Source organism: Onychomys torridus, chromosome 8 (assembly GCF_903995425.1).
Source record: "Onychomys torridus chromosome 8, mOncTor1.1, whole genome shotgun sequence".
NCBI classification, from domain to species: domain Eukaryota; kingdom Metazoa; phylum Chordata; class Mammalia; order Rodentia; family Cricetidae; genus Onychomys; species Onychomys torridus.
This window is the reverse complement of record NC_050450.1, coordinates 48,449,586-48,466,782: the sequence shown is the minus strand read 5'-3', so window position 1 is coordinate 48,466,782 and position 17,197 is coordinate 48,449,586. Positions and strand designations below refer to the sequence as shown.

Sequence of the window (17,197 nt, the reverse complement as noted above, 5' to 3'; positions counted from 1 at the left end):
CCTGCTTGAGAAGGGCTTAAGCCATGTGTGCAGACAGGGTGTGGAGACCAATGCAGCAGGTGGTCAGCTCTTCCACTCCCACAGCAGTGCACACTTGCCCTCAGTGAGAAAGCAACTGTTCCTGCAAGTGTGGGCTGGCCAGGCCCTTCATTTTCCTCCTAAAATTCTATCTCCATTGTCCAAATAGAGACATGCTAGCTGTGCCCAGTGCCTGTTAGCCCTGCAAAAAAGGATACTGCCCTCCAAACTCCCTGAGTGTGACCTGGGCAGCTGGTGATGGTGCCTGTCTTTGTCCACACAAGCTGTCTCTTCCCTTCCCTGTCCCCATGTAGAGCGCCAGTCTTCAACTTCCCAGAAACAAACCCAACTAACAGCTAAATTGGTATCTCACCTTCCTGCCTAGAGTTTGTTTTCCTTTTAAAACAATGTATGTTAGCTGCTTGGCCTTATTTTCCGTAGTATAGACATCCTACCCTTCCCAACCTGTCAAGTACAAATTCTTCATATGGAAACTTTGTGAACAACTGAGTGAGACCAGGGGCTTTAGAATAGCTCTCGTGTTGGGTTTGGGTGAAGTATCACAAAAAAAGTTACACAGCTCCTCTAGAGAGAGCGCCCAGTGCAGACTTGCACTGTGTGCCTGGAGCCGGGGACCACTGTGAAGAGTGCCTGCTCCTTCCTTCCTTTCCTGGGACTTGAGGTGTGAGGGCAGCCTGCACAGTTAGGTCACTACCCCAGGTGCGTTGGCAGGTGAAGGTAAGCAAGATCTGGCTTGAGCCCAGGGTCAGTGACCTTTCCCTCTCTCCCTCCCTGGCCCTTGGGTCTTCTCTGCTACTTTTGGCTGGTGATCAGTTAGGACTGTCTCCCATTTCCAGGGTATGGTCAAGGAAATTTGAGAGAATGAAAGCTGGGTATGATAAAGCATGCCTCTGGTCTTGGCACTGGGCAGGTTGAGACAGGAGGCTCCTGGTATGAACCAGCCTGAGCTGAATAATGGACCCTGCCTCACACACACTCTAAATAGTAGTAACCATGACAACAACAACAGTAGTGTCAAAGCAGAAGTAGTAACCATGAGGTCCTATGTTGACCAGAGGTGCAGGCCAGGGAAGAACAACAACAATGGGTTACAAAAGCTGGGCTAGAGAGGTGGCTCAGCTGTTAAAAGCACATACTGCTGAAGAGAACCCAAGCTCAGTTCCCAGCACCCACTTTGGACAGCTCACAATGGCCTGTAACTACAGCTCCAGAGAATCTGATGCCCTCTTCTGACCTCCATGAGCACCTGCACTTACATAAACATACCCCTCACACAGAGAGGCAGATCCACACACACACACACACACACGCACGCACGCACGCACGCACGCACGCACACACGCACGCGCACACACACACACACGCACGCACGCGCGCACACGATGAAAAATAAAAACAGATTAGTAAAAAAAAGCCTCCTGCTGTCAGAGGCTAATGCTAGTTATCCCCACTCAATAACTGGCAGACTGCCAGGCAGCACACCAAAGGTAAAAACAAAGAACTGGCAGGAGCCCGTGGCAGCACCTCCCCTCTTTCCTAAGGTGGAGTGGTTCACAGATGCCAACAACAGGACTTCTGCCCACCACTCAGATCCTAGCCTGCCGCCCTGGCATCAGAGATGCCTGAATCTCTGTGCACCCGTAAAATGGACTGAGTATTGTCACCAAGACTCCACCCTGCCAGTCTGGCTGCCCTTTCCACATGAGGCAGCATTTGGCCTTGGTCTTTATGGGAGGCTGTTCTGGGTAGATTCCCTTCTCTTCATACCCATTCTTCCTCTATCTCTCTCATCACTCTTCGACCTCCTGTAACAGCCTGCAGCTTGGATCAGTGTCCTAGGAGATGCTAAAACCATGGCAAAATAGCCAAAAGCTTCCTAGGGATCTGCTGGATAAACGGCTAATGTGGCACATAATGGATGTTAAGGCCCCCAAAGGCCTGGTGACTTGCTCAAAGCCACGTGGCAGAGACACACCAAGACTCCCTGCCACGCTCCCTTCCCTCTATCAGCAAGAGAGGACCTGTTTCTCCCTCTTCCTGGGCCTCTGCAGGCCATATTTTCCAGGCAGTGTACATGTTGAGTCTGGGTCTTGGTGTACCTGTTGGCAGAGGAATGCTCTGCCTGCTTCCCAGTGCTGGTCCACAGCTGTGCTCCTGCATCCAGCCACCTGCCTTGGGCACATAAGCCTAGCTGAGAAGCAGCATCCTAGCTCCTCTCCTCCCTGAGAGACTCAGTTCCAGTGACCAGACATTAGAACACAGAAACACAAACCTGGAAGATGAGGGATCCTGACTTACAATGTTAGTGTTAGACTCAAAATGCCACATTGCAATCCCCTGTTCACAGATGAGGAAATGGAGGATAAGCCTATCCTGGGCCAACTCCTTCACCTGCCCACATAGCTGAGGCTTCTAAGCAGAAGAGGCTGGCTTCCCTACTGAAGAAGGGAAGTGACTTGCCCCGCAGTGTGGCCAGGTGGAGCCCAGCCCCATTTGTCTTGCTTTGCTGCCATTGCAGGGATGTGTTCAGCTGTTTGCGGATTTTTTTTTCTTTTTTCTTTTTCCTTTTTTCTTTTTTTCTTTTTTTTTTTTTTCAGAGCTGAGGACCAAACCCAGGGCCTTGCACTTGCTAGGCAAGCACTCTACCACTGAGCTAAATCCCCAACCCCGCTGTTTGCAGATTTTTATGACGTGAATTAAACCCAAAGCTTCACATGGTAGGCAAGCACTCCCGAATTACACCTCTGGGCCTCTACCTTTTTTTTTTTTTTTTTTTTTTTAAGAGTCTCTCTACATACCTCTGGCTGTCCTGGAACTCATTATATAGACCAGGCTAGCCTCGAACTCACAGAGATCCTCCTGCCTCTGCCTCCCAAGTGCTGGGATTAAATGTGTGCACCACCACCAGGTCCAGCCTACCTCTACTTTTAAACAATAATAAAAAGAATTAGATGAAAAATGGAATGTCTAATTAGGCTTCTGGCCCTTTAAAACTAGCAGCCCGTGGTGGTGGCGGTGGTGGCACACACCTGTAATCCCAGCACTCAGGAGGCAGAGCCAGGTGGATCTCCGTGAGTTCAAGGCCAGCCTGGACTACCAAGTGAGTTCCAGGAAAGGCGCAAAACCACACAGAGAAACCCTGTCTCAAAAAAACAAACAAACAAACAAAAAAAAAAAAACCAAAATCTAGCAACCCAGTGAAGAGTGTTCAGCCCTCCTAAGGAGGGCCTGTGCTCCACTCAACACTTTAGAAAGAAAGCTCACAGATATGGACTCTCAGTTTCTTCTAGGAGAACTGAGTTGGATAAGGCAAAAAGTGCCCACGTGTACCCTAGCAGCTGCCATGGATGGCATTTCTCATTGGAGAAATGACTGACTTTCTGAGCTGGGGACTAGGCATGGCACACGCCCTCAACAAGTCAGATATTGTGATTGATAGATATCAAGATCATGAAAACAGTACATCCTTCCAGGAGTCCGTCAAGGTGGCAGGCCCACCCGTTGTCATGAGATAGCAATTGCACCTACTGTGTCCCAGCGTTCTCTGATGGGTAAGGCGGGCATCGGCCATGGCCACTGTAGGCACCGTTGAGCATCCTTGCTCTCACCCCAAGTGAGTGATCATCTGCTTTGTCACCAGGACTCACGTTATGGTGTAAGAACTCCCTGAAATATTACCAGTTTGACAGTTTGAAATGTCTGAGGGTTAAAATGGTGGCATAGAGAGACAGTGCCTAGTGATTAGTGAGCTGTTCTGAAAACGCTTGTGTGCCTGCCCATGGCAGGGTGAGGATGGGGCACAGAGCACATGCTCGGAGCTGGGGGTCACCAGCTTGCTATGGGAGGTGCTGCAGACATCTGCTCAGCATGTGCAAGAACCACACACATGTGCAACAGATTTCAACCTCCAAAACAGGAGCTGACAATGTGAATTCTTTGTCCTCTTCCTTTTCAGGTTGGGCTTTTTGGGTTATTTTGGAAGCTTTTTAAAAATTACTTATACTGAGTCTTTGTATTGCCTATTTAAAGTTCATTCTGACTCTAGATCGTGACATTAGAGTGTAGCCAGCTATGGACACCACACTGACATTTCTTTTTTTCTGGAAATAGTGGGCTAATTAGCAAGGCTCCCAGGTGGGGCACCACTCAGCCCGGGGTAGGTGAAGAGGCAGGTTGCCCTGACTAAAGGCGCTCCTCTCATTTGTGTAGGCAGGGAGCCAGCCTTTTATTAAGGTGGCTTCTAGGAGACTAAAGGCCACCTTCACTTCTTATCTGGTGGCAACGTAAATGGTTTTAGTTGCACATATTTTTCAGAATCTCTGCTCGAAGCCCTTGGCTCAGACCAACGCATGGCACCTTCTCTAATACCCATGAGGTTTGTTGGGGAGCCCTGCCACATCCTAGGCATCCTGCTCCCCCAGCCCACAGTGGACTAGTTTTCTCAAGTACTAAAGCTTAGACAGCTGCTGAGAGGCAGGAAAAAGGATGAGACCAAAGGAAGCTGTGGCATTCGGGGCTACTGGTGATATTTTTTCCTCAAAGGAGAGAGAGAGGACTAAAGCCCTCTGTCCTTCTTTGTCATCAAAGCCTCATTTTTGAGCTGTGTTTCCGTTAATGGCAGTGTGTGCCTGCTTTCTGGAAGCAGGGCACTCCCAGACCAAGAGCGCACGTGCCTCTGGCTCCTTCTCCCACTCAGAAAGCCACCTCACTAAGCAGACAGAGGCCCGGGGCTGAACTGCCCTCCTGAGCACCCTGCAGCCTGCTCTAGGCATGGTGCTGTTCAGCTTCCCCTCGGCCCACCATCTTGGCCTGAGGTGGTCTTCACTGAGGGCAGCTGATTCTCCTGTCATGACTGCTGCAGAACTAGTGACTTGAACCCCGGCCTGGAAAGGCCAACAGATACAGGCAAAAGTTATCCATATCAAGAACATGTACTTTCTTGCCACCACCCCCTGCTGACCAGCCTGCTTCTTCTAATCCCACCTCACTGCTCTCCTCACCCGCCATTTCACGTGGAGCTGCCTGTGTTGCCTGTGCGTGCCATGTGGTTGTTTTGCTCTGTGTACATTTTGGTTGTGTTTGGGGGTTACTTTTGACGATTTACTTTGTTTTGGTGTTGTCTTCCTTTGCCTGGCTGTGTGGGGGCCTGCCTGACCCCGCTGCTTGCCGCCTCCGCCTCCATAGATCCCCGTTGCGCAGCCCTCTGTCATGGACGACATTGAGGTGTGGCTCAGGACAGACCTGGTGAGACTTGACTTCTGCATTTTGTGTGGGGGTTGTGGCAAGGCAGATGTTCCCAGGACAGGCCTTGGGGCTTGTGGCAGGGGCTCTACCTCCACCACGGGGGGGGTTGGAGGAGGGAGGGGTAAAGCTCACCTTCCTTTCTGACATGTGGCCTCTGGTGGTGCTGGCTCTAGGCACGGCCTCTCAGCCACACAGCCCCGAACAGATGTCTCACATCTGTGGAAACTAGAGAGCCCATCTCTAAGTACTCCTGACACGCGCCAAACCCTCCCCATTTCTCTTAAATGCCAAAGGTGTGTGTTTGAGGGTTTTTTCTACTTGTTTGTTCCTGTTTCTTTTTGCTTTTTGTTTTGAGGGAGGAAGTTTTTTGTGTTTTGGTTTTGGCTTGTTTTCTCTTTCTTTTTTGCCTCCTTTGTTGGGGGATTGAATTCATGGCATTGTGCATGCTGATGGGCAAGCGCTGCATGCCCACACCTTCATTTCTTTTTTCTTTTTTCACAAATGAGTTAGATGCTTGGTTTTACATTCACCATCATCCCATTCCCACCATCCTCTAGTATTTGTTTAAAAGAGCTCCTGCTCCAAGAGAACGTTTGTTCATCTGGGATGGATGAGAGACTGAGAAGGTCAAGTGTCTGAAGATGGCCTCAGTCAACTTCCTCTCCTTACAGAGCACTTCATTCACAGCTGCTGGGTGTAGGAGGGATTCAGTGGTGGCTACAGGTTTCCTGTGGCACCTCCCCCATGAAGGAGGCTAACATTGCCTCTTCCCCAGGAGGCAGCCACCTTCGTGCCAGGGAAGGTTGAAAGAGCACCCCTGCCATCTTTCCAGGGGAGCTTAGAAAGAAATATGTCCCTCACAGAGGCAGGAACGGAAACACTCAGGCTCTCTCCCAGACTTGGCATGGTGTCACACACCTTTAATCCCAGCATTTGGGAAGTGGAGGCAGTAAGGTCAGAAGTACAAGGCCAACCTGGCTCCATGAGACCCTTAAGAGACAAGATCCAGAAAGGATGTGTTAGAAGGGCTCTCACAAGGCAGTGACAGGTCAGAAGCCCAGGTTACTGAGCCCTTCTGGTGACTTTTCACTCTAGATGGGTCCTTTCCCAGTGTGGCCTATGTCTAAGCTCCTCTCTAATCAAGTGTGATCCACATAAATGATAGAGGTGCTCAGCATCTCCATGACCCCTTTAGACAGCAAGAATGGGAGCTTAGGTCTAGGGGAAGGCAGTTAGAGCTCCTGGGAAGCTGTGGGGCATGTTTCTAGGTGACAGCTCCCAATGCCAAAGGACCTACTAGAGATTAGGCCAAGGCCATCCAGGCCTCAAGCAGCTGCTAGCTGTTGGTGTAGATGGCATCTTTCCAGAGTCCCTCTGCTGGCAGCACCCATTGCCTCAGCCTCATGTGACATGGCAGCTCTCCTCAGAGCCTGGTATTGATGGGCAGGCTTCTCCCCTCTGGCCCAGGTAGGGACCAGTCTGCACCAATTTTGGATTTTTCTTTCTTGTCCTTCTAGGATATCAAAACCTAGAACCTTTGTGTTTTGCTTTTTAAAAAAAAAAACAACAAAAAACAACAAAAAAACAAAAACAAAAAAAACACAAACTTTTTTTTTTTTTTTTTTTTTTTTTTTAAACACACTCTCTGCCTCTCTAATAGGAAGAAGAGAGTCTGGGAACAGGAAAAGTAGAACTTCACTTTGGTAGCCATGGGTAGACAGAGGTGGTAGGGTGGGCAAGACAGGGATGAGCCCTAATGCCATTCATTCTCTGCTTCGTCCACAGAAGGGGGACGACCCGGAAGAGGGAGTCACAAGTGAAGGTAGGCCTGGCTAGTGGCCTTCCAGCCCTTCTGCTCTCGCGCTCCTGATGCCTCTGCTGCCAGATCCATGTGTTGCTGGGCCTGAGCCCTAGCCTTCATGGGGACTCATGCTGATGGAGACAGTGCCATTTCTCTCATTTCCTTTAGGGCAAAACAGATTGGGAAGAGCATGCAGAGGTCCCTAAGAGGGTGACTGGAGGGTACAGGTTACTATCCTAGGTTCTGCCCAGGTCCTAAGTCCCCTGCAGACACAGACCACACAGTGCACAGAGTGTGCAAGGCCCCTTGGATATCTGGGCCTCAGTTGGTGGTCAGGTGGGAACATAGGCCTAGTTCTCCAACAAGGCTCCTGCCCTCTTTCCCTCCGACATTACCTCCTCTCCATCTTACCTTCCACACCTCATCCCATGCTGCCCCCACCCCCCAGATTCTTCCAGACGCTGTGACAAGGACCAGTCCAAGGCCCTGCCATCTGTGCTAAGCAGCTGCCTCTGCAGCCTCCCTTCAGTGTCTTCCTTAGGTCAGTGAGGGTGGGCCTGTGGTGTACACAGGTGCCGGCCCACTCTCAGCCCTGCCCTGTGCTGACCAGGAGGCTAGAGCTCTGAGCTCTCAGAGGGCAGGTGCTCTGTACCCACTGTTTTTCCAGAGCCTTTCTCTGATGAGGCTGGGGGCTGTGAGATCCTTCACCATCGTGGGACCCACAGCAATATATAGGGCCCTCCCCAACCATATGCCCCCAATCCAGCTTCACCAGTTCTGTGTGCGGAGTCAGGAACAGTGACTTCTCTTAGGCTGGCCCCAGACCAGGAGGGCCCAGAATAAGCCTGGATCTGGCTGGTTGCTCTCCTGCCAACACACCCTTCCCAACCTCCACTCCCTACCCCCACCCCACACGCACGACGTACCTCCTGCCAAAGGGCAGCCAGGCTGATGTTGGCACTGGCTGGAGCTGGAAACTAGGTTGTGGGGCTAAGTGACCCTCACCAAGCTTATCCCTCCATTTGGTTTGTATTGTAGAGTTCGATAAGTTCCTGGAAGAGCGAGCCAAAGCTGCAGAAACAGTTCCAGACCTGCCCTCACCTCCCACAGAGGCTCCTGCACCAGCCTCAAGTACTTCCAACCGGAAGAAGCCAGAGCGGTCTGAGGATGCACTCTTTGCCCTGTGAGCTGTCCTGTGGTTTACCTTCCCATGGCAGGTCACTGCTGACTCTCCTGGTGGACACTGGGCACTGGCCACTCCCCAGCCCCTCAGCCTGCACACCTGTATCCCCATGGAAATGCCACTGTTTGCTCCCAGGCCCAGGTCAGGGCCCACTTTGCCACCTGTTCTCTGGGTGGCAACAGCACTGACCAGAGGGCCTGTCCTCCCTCACCCCAAGGGCCCTCTTGGCCTTGGGTCTAACCAGGAAGAAGCAGTGGTCCAGCCCCAGGCAGGGTAGCCCCTTGACACTTTCTGAGCAGAGCTCCTGAATGGACCCTCTCTCTACCCCTTCTGCTTCCGCCTAGCTCCATGGCTTCCTTAGGTGAGACACTGCTCCCCAGGACCCCCTTCTTCCATCAAGGACTCTGGGAAAGCAGGGCTCAAGTATTTGTAACCACAGGCTTAGTCTCTCTACTTGGACTGTGTGGCACCAGCGTGTTTGTACTTGAGTGGGCTCTGTGGGCTACTCCCTTAAAGATCCCTCATGTCCCTGGCCCTTTCTCTGTCAGTCAGCTGCCAGGCCTGGGACCAAGACAGGGACCTGCAGCTCTTGGTCTGAGAACGGCCAAGGGCAGCACGTGCCCTGTGGATGGTAGACGGCTTACTCTATGCACGCCCTGCGCGCCCACATTGGCCCTGATGTCTGGAGAGGGTTGTTGCTAAAACAACCTGACTTCAATGTATCCCGTGACCAGGCTTCGCCTTCAGCGACCTCCACACAGCTACCTCCAGGCCCAGCAGCAGGTAGCTGTGTGCTGTGCGTGGAGGCTCCAGATGACCAGGAGCCACATTAGGCTGGAGCCACACTCCATTCTTCCCTCCTCCCTGACACAGCCTCAGCCTTCATGGCTGTCCCACTGGACCTGCCACCCAACTCACATGTCCCCCAGCTGGCAGTTTCAGTCTGAAGACCGACAGCCTGGGTCTGAGCAAGCGAGAGCTGGTGATGCCTGCTCCTGCCCTTGTTTCCAGTGCTCCCTAGCCCTGGTCTAGCTGCTGTCACCTAGAAAAGGAAGATGCTACTGCAGCTGTACTGCTGTTTACTCGCAGGCCCCACACAGTTCCACCCACCATGTGGCCAGCCTTTCCCACCATTAGGATGGCCCAAGCGCAAGCCCCAGCAGGGAGAGGAGGCTGGGTTCCACTCGCAGAGGGATTAGTGCACAGGTTCTGGGCAGCTCTTAGGATGGGACCGCAGCCCTGGGTGAGAACAGAAATGGCCTGTCCCAGGACCCCTCGCCCAACCCAACACCTCTCCTTCAGCAGTCTGCAGAAGGTCTGGCTAGGGTTCATCTGACCTGGAGGAGATCACGCTAACCTGCTAACTGCCCAGCCCTCTCTGAGCATCTGCCACACCTCCACACCCCACTCATACCCTGCCAAGCAGAGCTTCTCCTCAGTGTTTCTTAAGGGCAGAGCACTCTAAGGCTAGCCTGGCTGTTAAGACCTCTGAAGGCTTATCACACCAGAGGAGGCTGCCCAGTATACCTGGAAGGTTGGCCTTTGGCACAGTCTAAAGAGCAGGGCCTGTGGGCAGTAGGCAATCAGGCCAGCATCTCTGAATTAAGAGGCTGCCCTCTGCTTGTGGATGATGTAGAGGAAGACGGGCCTCCACCAGGGAGAGAGACTGATGTGGGGGCCTACCTTGGGAGTTCCCAACCTGGTTGTTTCTAGTACCAATGTCCAGAGCTGTCCCCTATCTTCCTGACTGCAGCTGCTAGGTATGGCTTAGAGAGGTCAAGGACTCCCACAAGCTGCCAAGAGAACACCTTTCTGGCTGGGTGGTCTGGTTTATAGTCTTCATATCTTGTCTAGAGGTAGTCTGCCTTATCTGTGGGCTGAAGTGACATGTGCCTGGGGCCTTTATGAGAAGCAAGATTGGGCCTGGGGGTCCTGAAGGGGTCCAGCTCTGTGGACTGTCCTGTCCTGAGGCCTCTGGTTCCCTACCTACCATCTGTGGGAAAAATCCCTAGAAGCTGGGCCCTCTCAAGCCAGCAGCCTCTACAAGTGTTAGAAATCACAGATAGAGTATGTACTTAATTACACTAAATTATTGCCGGGACTCATAAGCACTAATTACACCTGATTATAGGTTAAAATATTTATTTTGTCAAAATATTTTCTTGAGGATGTGTTTAACCCTTTCTTGTTCATTGTGCTGAAGTGTTAAGACTGCTTCTTCCTCCTTTTTGGCCATCAGGCAGCAGTGAAGGAAGGTCACCAGGTGTATTTTGACCTTGTGAGTTGGGCAGAGACTAACTATTTACTGTACATGGGACTTGGGGTTCAGAGCCAAAAGGGCTTCTTGGTAGCTGTGGCCAGAGCTAGCTTCCATTTTTCCTGTCAGCCCCTCAGTGTGAGTGACTGTGCCTTGGCTCACTGCTCTTGTCCTCCCTACCAGGCCCCTGCTGTCACCTACAGCACTGCTCAGCCCGGAAAGTGGTGGCCGGACCCTAGGTGGCCTGATGGCAGTGAGTTCCTTAGTTCCACCACAGACTTTCCTGGCCACAGTCCTCTGACGGATGGCCTCAGATGGCTCAGGGCACTCTTGGGGCCAGGTCAGCCCGAGGTGGCTGGGAGAGCAGCGTGAGCGTTTGTTCCCGCCTGGCCGATCCACGGCCTCTCTATGGTCTGCTGTTGGGATGGCTGGGGCTTCCCCGTGTGCTCAGCCCCTTGGAGCTCCTCCCTTTGTGGCTCTGGGGTACCCGCCTAGCCCAGTGCCCATCTCCAGCCCTTCTTGTTCATGGAGGTCTAGGCTAGGTTCCCCCTAGTCCCCAAGAACAACTGTCAACCCTGTGTTCTGACTGATCCTGCCATACTCATGCCCCAGGCTCTCTGGGAGAGCAGGGGTAGTGTTTCTTCCTAGAGTTTGCACTTCATTTGTGAGGCTCCTTGGATCCTCGGCTGCTGAAAAGACGGTATTGAGTTGTTCTCCTGTCGTCTTAAGAGTCAGATTCTTGTCACTGTCCTGTTCCTGTGGGTAGAGCTGGTTCTGGAGGGTGGCTCAGTGTGACAACTAGTGTGTCTCCCCACCCCACTGGTTCTGCTTCCAAATACTGTCTCTCTAATTTGTGTTCTTGCATGTAAAGTACGCCACAATAAATAGTTGAACCAGCCATTCCTGTGTGATATCTGAATTGGCCTGAGCATCCAAAGGGCCTGAAAGTTGGCCCACCTGACTTTTTCTAAAAAAAAAAAAAAAAAAAATTATATTTTTAAATTATGTGTTTGTGTGTGTTACCTGAGTGTGGATATGTGCACTTATTAGTTCAGGTGCCCACAGAGGCCAGGAGAGGGCTCTGGATTCACTGGGGCTGGAGTTAAGTGGTTGTGGGTGCTGGGAACCAAACCCTAGTTCTCTGCAAAAGCAGTGTGCGCTCTTTAGCCACTGAGCCGTCTCTCCAGCTCCTACCTGCCTTTTAATTTTATTTCGTGTTTTGAGATATGGTCTTACTTTGTAGCTCAGGCTAGCCTTGAGCCAGAGATCCTCTGGCCTCTGCTTCCCAAGCTCTGGGACTAAAATCCTGTGCCACAAGACCAGTGCCACAGGCCTTTAACAGGCCTTCACGGGCCCCTGCCAGAGCGGGCAATTGCAGACTCACTCCTTCATTTCCCCTCTCAGAGGCCTGGCAAGGAAACTCCGGAGCCCTGTAGAGCGGCAGGCTTTGGGGGAAGAGGGAAAGTGTGTGGCGGATTTCCTGGGTCTCAAGCAGATATGGCAAGGCCACTTACTCTGGCTCAGAGCAGGTAGGCCTGGGGCATCCAAACCCCTTCAGCTGGGTTTCTGCCAAAAAGGCATCAGAATCTTTCACAAAGCCCATGCCAAGCACTGAGTCTGCCAGCCTCAGCTCCTGGAGAGTGAAGCCCTCTCCCCAACTGTGATATTAATCCACAGTTGCCCCTACAGATCCAGCTTACACACTTTATACAGTTGAGTGCTTCCAGTCAGGGTTGCAGGGTTGTGCGACCATCACAATTTTAGAACTTCTTTGTTCCCTCAAAGCAGCTCATCTCTGCCTCTCCCCACCCACCTGTGAGCTCCAGGGCTGTTCCAGGAGGCTGCCTAGAGCTCTACTCTGAGGCATCGTCCTTTGGGAACTGGCCTCAGCCAGCCCTGAGGTCAAAGGACCAAGTGGGGACACAGGAGGAGGTGGAGCCAGATGCCTGTCTGCTTTAGTGTGAGCCCTCAGACCCTTCACCTCCTGGAACTGAAGGTGGAGCGCAAGTGTAGTCTATGAAACCAGTGTGGCCCTGGCTCACACCTGCCAGCCTGTCACTGCGCTGGTAAAGTGGGGGCTGGGAAGAGCCACAGACTTGCTTTGGGGCACAAAGATCAAGGTAACGGTCACTTAGACTCAAGTCTGCTGTAGAGGGGCAGCAGATGAAAAGGCCCAGAGGCACAGGCTGATATGGATCCCTACAGTCATTAACCTAGGCCAGCACCCAAAACCCACCGTCATCCTAGGCTCCGGGGGCTGAGGCTCGAACTCTGACTAGGTGGGATGAATTGCAGGCCCTCAACAGGTAAACAGAGGAGCATGTCCTTAAAGGAGAGGAAGCCCACAACCTAGATCCTTCTGAGCAGATAACGTGCACTCAGGCCATTCTGTGTCCTGGCTCTGTGGTAGGCACTGTGGCATTATAGGGACCAGAACCCAATCCCTACCCTGTGAAGAGCAGGTGGACCTAGTCTGCTCGGGGCTCACAAGCCCTACTGTACTTTTCCTTTAGCTCTGTGACCCTTACAGCCTGCCTGTGCCTGGCTGGGGGAACTTGAAGCCATGTCCAGTTCCCAGAACCAAGGCCTCTCCTCTTCTGAGTGTTAGAGAACTCTGGTGGCCTGCAGGCAGGGAGGCTCAGGTGCTGCTGGTGGGGTAGGCTGTCCAAGCCAGGAGGAAGGGCAGGATGGCCATGCTGCTCCAGTTTAGCTGACAAGTCTCCAAGGAGGGACTTTGCAACCCCTGGTGGACACTTGCCAAAGTTCATTTTCCCCATAGACTAATAGCTGATCCTGTGAGATAAGGGCTCTGTGGGAGAGAACAAGTGCAAGAAATGTTGGAGAAAAGCGGTACCAGGGGCTGGAGAGGTGGCTCAGAGGTTAAGAGCACTGACTGCTCCTCCAGAGGTCCTGAGTTCAATTCCCAGCAACCACATGGTGGCTCACTACCATCTGTAATGAGATCTGGCGCCCTTTTCTGTATACATAATAAATAAATAAATCTTAAAAAAAAAAAAAAAAAGCGGTACCAGGGCTTCTTTGTCAGGATGGAGCCTGTGGCCCGAACTCCTCACTTAAAGGGCATATTCGACCTTGTTGGTTGTGGCAGAAATTGGTTCAGAAGTCAGAAAGAGGAGTGTGCTTCAGGAACGGCTGTATCCAGGTGCCTATAGAGGAGGCTGGGTGACAGACCTCTGGGTCTTGGCTCTGCTTCCTCGGGGCTGGCTCCTCCATAATAGACTAGAGATTTCCTGTAGCTCCAGGCTATAACTCTTTCCAGAACTCACCCTGAAAACCCTGGCTGTTTGTTAGTAGAGGAAGGGTAAAACCTTCACAAGGTCTACAGCATGGGTGGAGAAGGCCCAGGTCCTGAGGTACAGATGGACAGAGACAAATTCCTGGACTCTTCTTTTATTTCCTTCCCAGGCCTCACTGCCTCTCCTCCTGTCATTGGAGACCCGAGAGGAGCTGGGGCCCTGTCTTGACGCTAGGCCCCTTCAGCAGCCTCCACTGAAGCTCTTGATGGGGAGGGACCTTTACCACCTGTTTACTTCTCAAGAAAAAAAATCTTTTCTGGATCTTGGGCAGGGGCAGAATCTTGAGACCTCGAACCAGCATGGTACCCAGAAAGTGCTCCAATACTCAGGGAAGCTACTGGTGTGTTCTTTCATAGCCTCCGGAAAGCTATGTTCAGGTCTCTAGGGCCAGGTCTTGAACATCCTAGTAAGTCAGGCCTCTGCTGGCAGCTCTGGGGAGTCGATGATTCTGGAAGCCCAGCGGACTCTCGCCTGGGGTTGTCTCCTCTCTATCATGCCACACAGTCCAGACACTGTGGTAGTGGCAACAGAGAATCCACTATATCCTTTCCTCAGCTGTGAGATGGAATTGTGAATGACCCGCTGAGGCCTTTGTAGTTCATCAATCTTTGAGTGAAATGGGCTGAGGTAATCCCAGGGAAGATAAGGAGAGAAAAAGGAGCCTGCAGCCTGGCTGAAAGGACAGCCAGTCATCAGTCTGGTAGGGCCTGGAGTCCAACATTCAGGTGAAATGTTCTGTTGGAGCCTGTCACAGTTCTAGCACATTCTTTTGCCCCGTCTCCCATGCCCACCCCTCCTGTATTTTAGGCCTCCCTGAATCCCACAGCTTCGCTTTTGCTTAACATTCTAAATTCTGATGAGAAGTCCCAACTGAAATTTAAGAGGTGGGAGCTACCCAGCCTGGGCGCAAACACAGACCTCCTGCTTCACCTTCTGAGGGCAGAGAGAGGGGATAACACTGCCCACTGCCAGTTCCCAGGACATCTGGTGGAAGGTCAGCACCTTCTCTCCCCCACGAGGTCAAAGTGACTTGCAGCAGCCGGAGGATCAGAAGACCCCACTTAGTACACGGGCTTCCCTCCTGTATTCCTCCTGGACCCCTTTCTTCTACTACAGCTCTTTACACCTCGAAAACCCTGGGAGGTGGAGAATCAGCTCTGTCTCCTTCGAGGTGGGTCTCAGATAAACCTGCATCTCCCCACCAGTTTCTGTTCCCCAGTTTTCCATAGAGTAGCAAGCAGTGGGGACCTGGGGTTCCAACAGTAACTCCCTTAGGGCTGGACTTCACTCACGGTACCAGGTGATCACAATAGTTGATGTACTTTACTCTGGGACTCTAATACATACATAGCTGGCTTCTCCCCTCAATAGCCAGCATCCCCCCACGCTCCATTTGTGAGTTTAACTCTTCACTGTGCACAGGCTTTGGGCATACCCAACCCTTGTGTGGAGGTCTATCAAGGGACTATAATGCCAAGCAGCCACCACGGTGGGTGAGACAGAGGCTCAGAGAGGGCCAGGCACTTCCTGGACAGCTCCCAACAGAAGTCGCCTCCAATGAGATCAGCCCTCATCTTCCGCTAGAATGTCAGCAGTCCCCAGTATAAAGTCAAGTCAGGAGGTTAAGACCTCCCAGGTAGCTCTGGACTCTTAGCAGTCTGTTCCCCTTGCCTAGCCCTCTGTTGCTTTGCCCAGGCAGGCCCACGCTTAGCTCCAGCAGTCAAGAAGGATAACGGGGTCATGCAGAGTGGCAGGTGGCCCAGGAGGTTCAGCAGCCTCCTAAAGCAGCTTCCTGCCCGGGGCCTGCCATTCCACGCACCTCTGAGCTCCCAACATTGAGGGCACTGCTGGGCAAAGAGGCTCTGCCCCCCACGGCTCAGAACCCCAGCAGTGTCCTCCTGTGCTTAGAGGGTGGGGACCAACCGGGACGTGCACGCTGGTCCCCCAGGTAACGAAGCCCGGGCAGGCACGGAAATCTGGCCATTTGCAGTGGAGCAGTCCCACCAGGCAGAGCCGGTGCCCGCAGGTCTTACAGCCCCGCCCCCGGGTCCAGCAGGCGCCGGGCACGTGACCAAAGCCCGAGTCCCGCGAGCGCAAGCTGACGCCGCGTCACGCCACTCGGGGCCCCGCCCCAATTGGCCTCGAACAGGGCAAGTTCTCTGGCAACCCGAGTTAGGGGTCTCCGCGCTGGCCACCCGGCTCTGCGACTGTCCCTAGTATAGGACCACCACGGGCAGCGGGCAGCGCTGGGGAATCCTAGGCGGGTCCTCCTGCCTCAGTTGCCTCATCCGTGGAATGGGATGGGAACAGACGTCTCCCTGAGGCTGTTGGGAGGATTGAACGAGTTAATACAATAAAAATATCCGGCTTGTCACAAGCATGCCTCATGACTGCACAGTGCTGAACAGCTGACCCAGGTCACTGTTGGCCAGGCTGAGACCCCGCCCCTCCGAGGCTCACCAGGACGGGCTGGCGTTCTGAGCGCCAAAGATCCCAGCAAGGGGTCCTGGGATCTTTGGTGGGAGGTCCCGGGTGTTTGAGACCGAAACCACCAACTTCCTCTGAAGAAGTTCTCCGAGCTTCCCCTTGGCTGCTGCCCTTGCACACCCACCCGTGGAGCGGAGGTTTGCGGCAAGTGGTCCGCTCTCCCACCTTGGGCTTTGCTCCACAGGGAGCTTTTCTAGTCCTGGCTACAGGTCTTTGACTTGGTCTTCGGCTGCCGCAGTCCTGCAGCAACGGAATGTGTACTATATATATTTTGCTCAGTTCCCAGAAGAAGGCAGATCTGTTGTGATGACCCCCAACTCTGTGCCCTTTTCCGCAGAGACGGCCATAGTGGCTGTCTACACACACGCAGGTGAGGTACTAGCTCAGCTGGCCTCTGAAGACCCTCACTCTTCTGACTGGGAAGGGCTATTTGAGTTTCCAGGAAACTGTCAAACTCCTGGGTCTTTCCGATGGTGGTGGGACATGGCAGAGTGGCCCCACAGCAAGGGGTCCGCGTCGGGGAGAGGTGGTTCATGGTCCCAGCCGCTCCTGGGCACCTACCTGACTCATTTTCTAGCAGCCACGCTGGGAGAGGGGCAAAATGCGTCCAAGTGGAAACCAGACACACAATCCCTCCTCACCCAAAGACAGCTCATTCCACTGGCTGGGAGGTGACAGCAGTCACCCAGCCTGTAGCTGGAGTCTGAGCATGGCAGCTCCAGGTGGCCGGGGATCCTGACCTTCTCCGAGGCTCCCTGGTTGACTCCTACGCTCTGTTGTCTCTCCACTTGCAGATGCTTGTGGACCAGAAAGGTTTATTTCAGTCCACCCCAGAGGAACCTATTCTCTCTCCCCTGCTTTACCTGGCC

At 52.9% G+C, this 17,197-nt stretch overlaps 1 protein-coding gene across 5 annotated transcripts in view; it reads left to right on the top strand.

The window, feature by feature from the left end:
- The window catches only part of Tom1l2 (target of myb1 like 2 membrane trafficking protein), a 124,971-nt gene extending 113,547 nt beyond the window's left edge, over positions 1 to 11,424 (top strand). For 4 of the 5 annotated variants that reach the window (XM_036195003.1, XM_036195004.1, XM_036195007.1 and 1 more), the window contains 3 exons: positions 5,224 to 5,283; positions 7,069 to 7,105; positions 8,123 to 11,424. In XM_036195003.1, coding sequence (XP_036050896.1) covers positions 5,224 to 5,283; positions 7,069 to 7,105; positions 8,123 to 8,271 — 246 coding nt within the window. In that variant the 3' untranslated portion in view covers positions 8,272 to 11,424. The remainder of the gene's footprint in view (positions 1 to 5,223; positions 5,284 to 7,068; positions 7,106 to 8,122) is intronic. The other variant, XM_036195008.1, reaches the window with a different exon arrangement.
- The last annotated feature ends 5,773 nt before the right edge of the window (positions 11,425 to 17,197 follow it).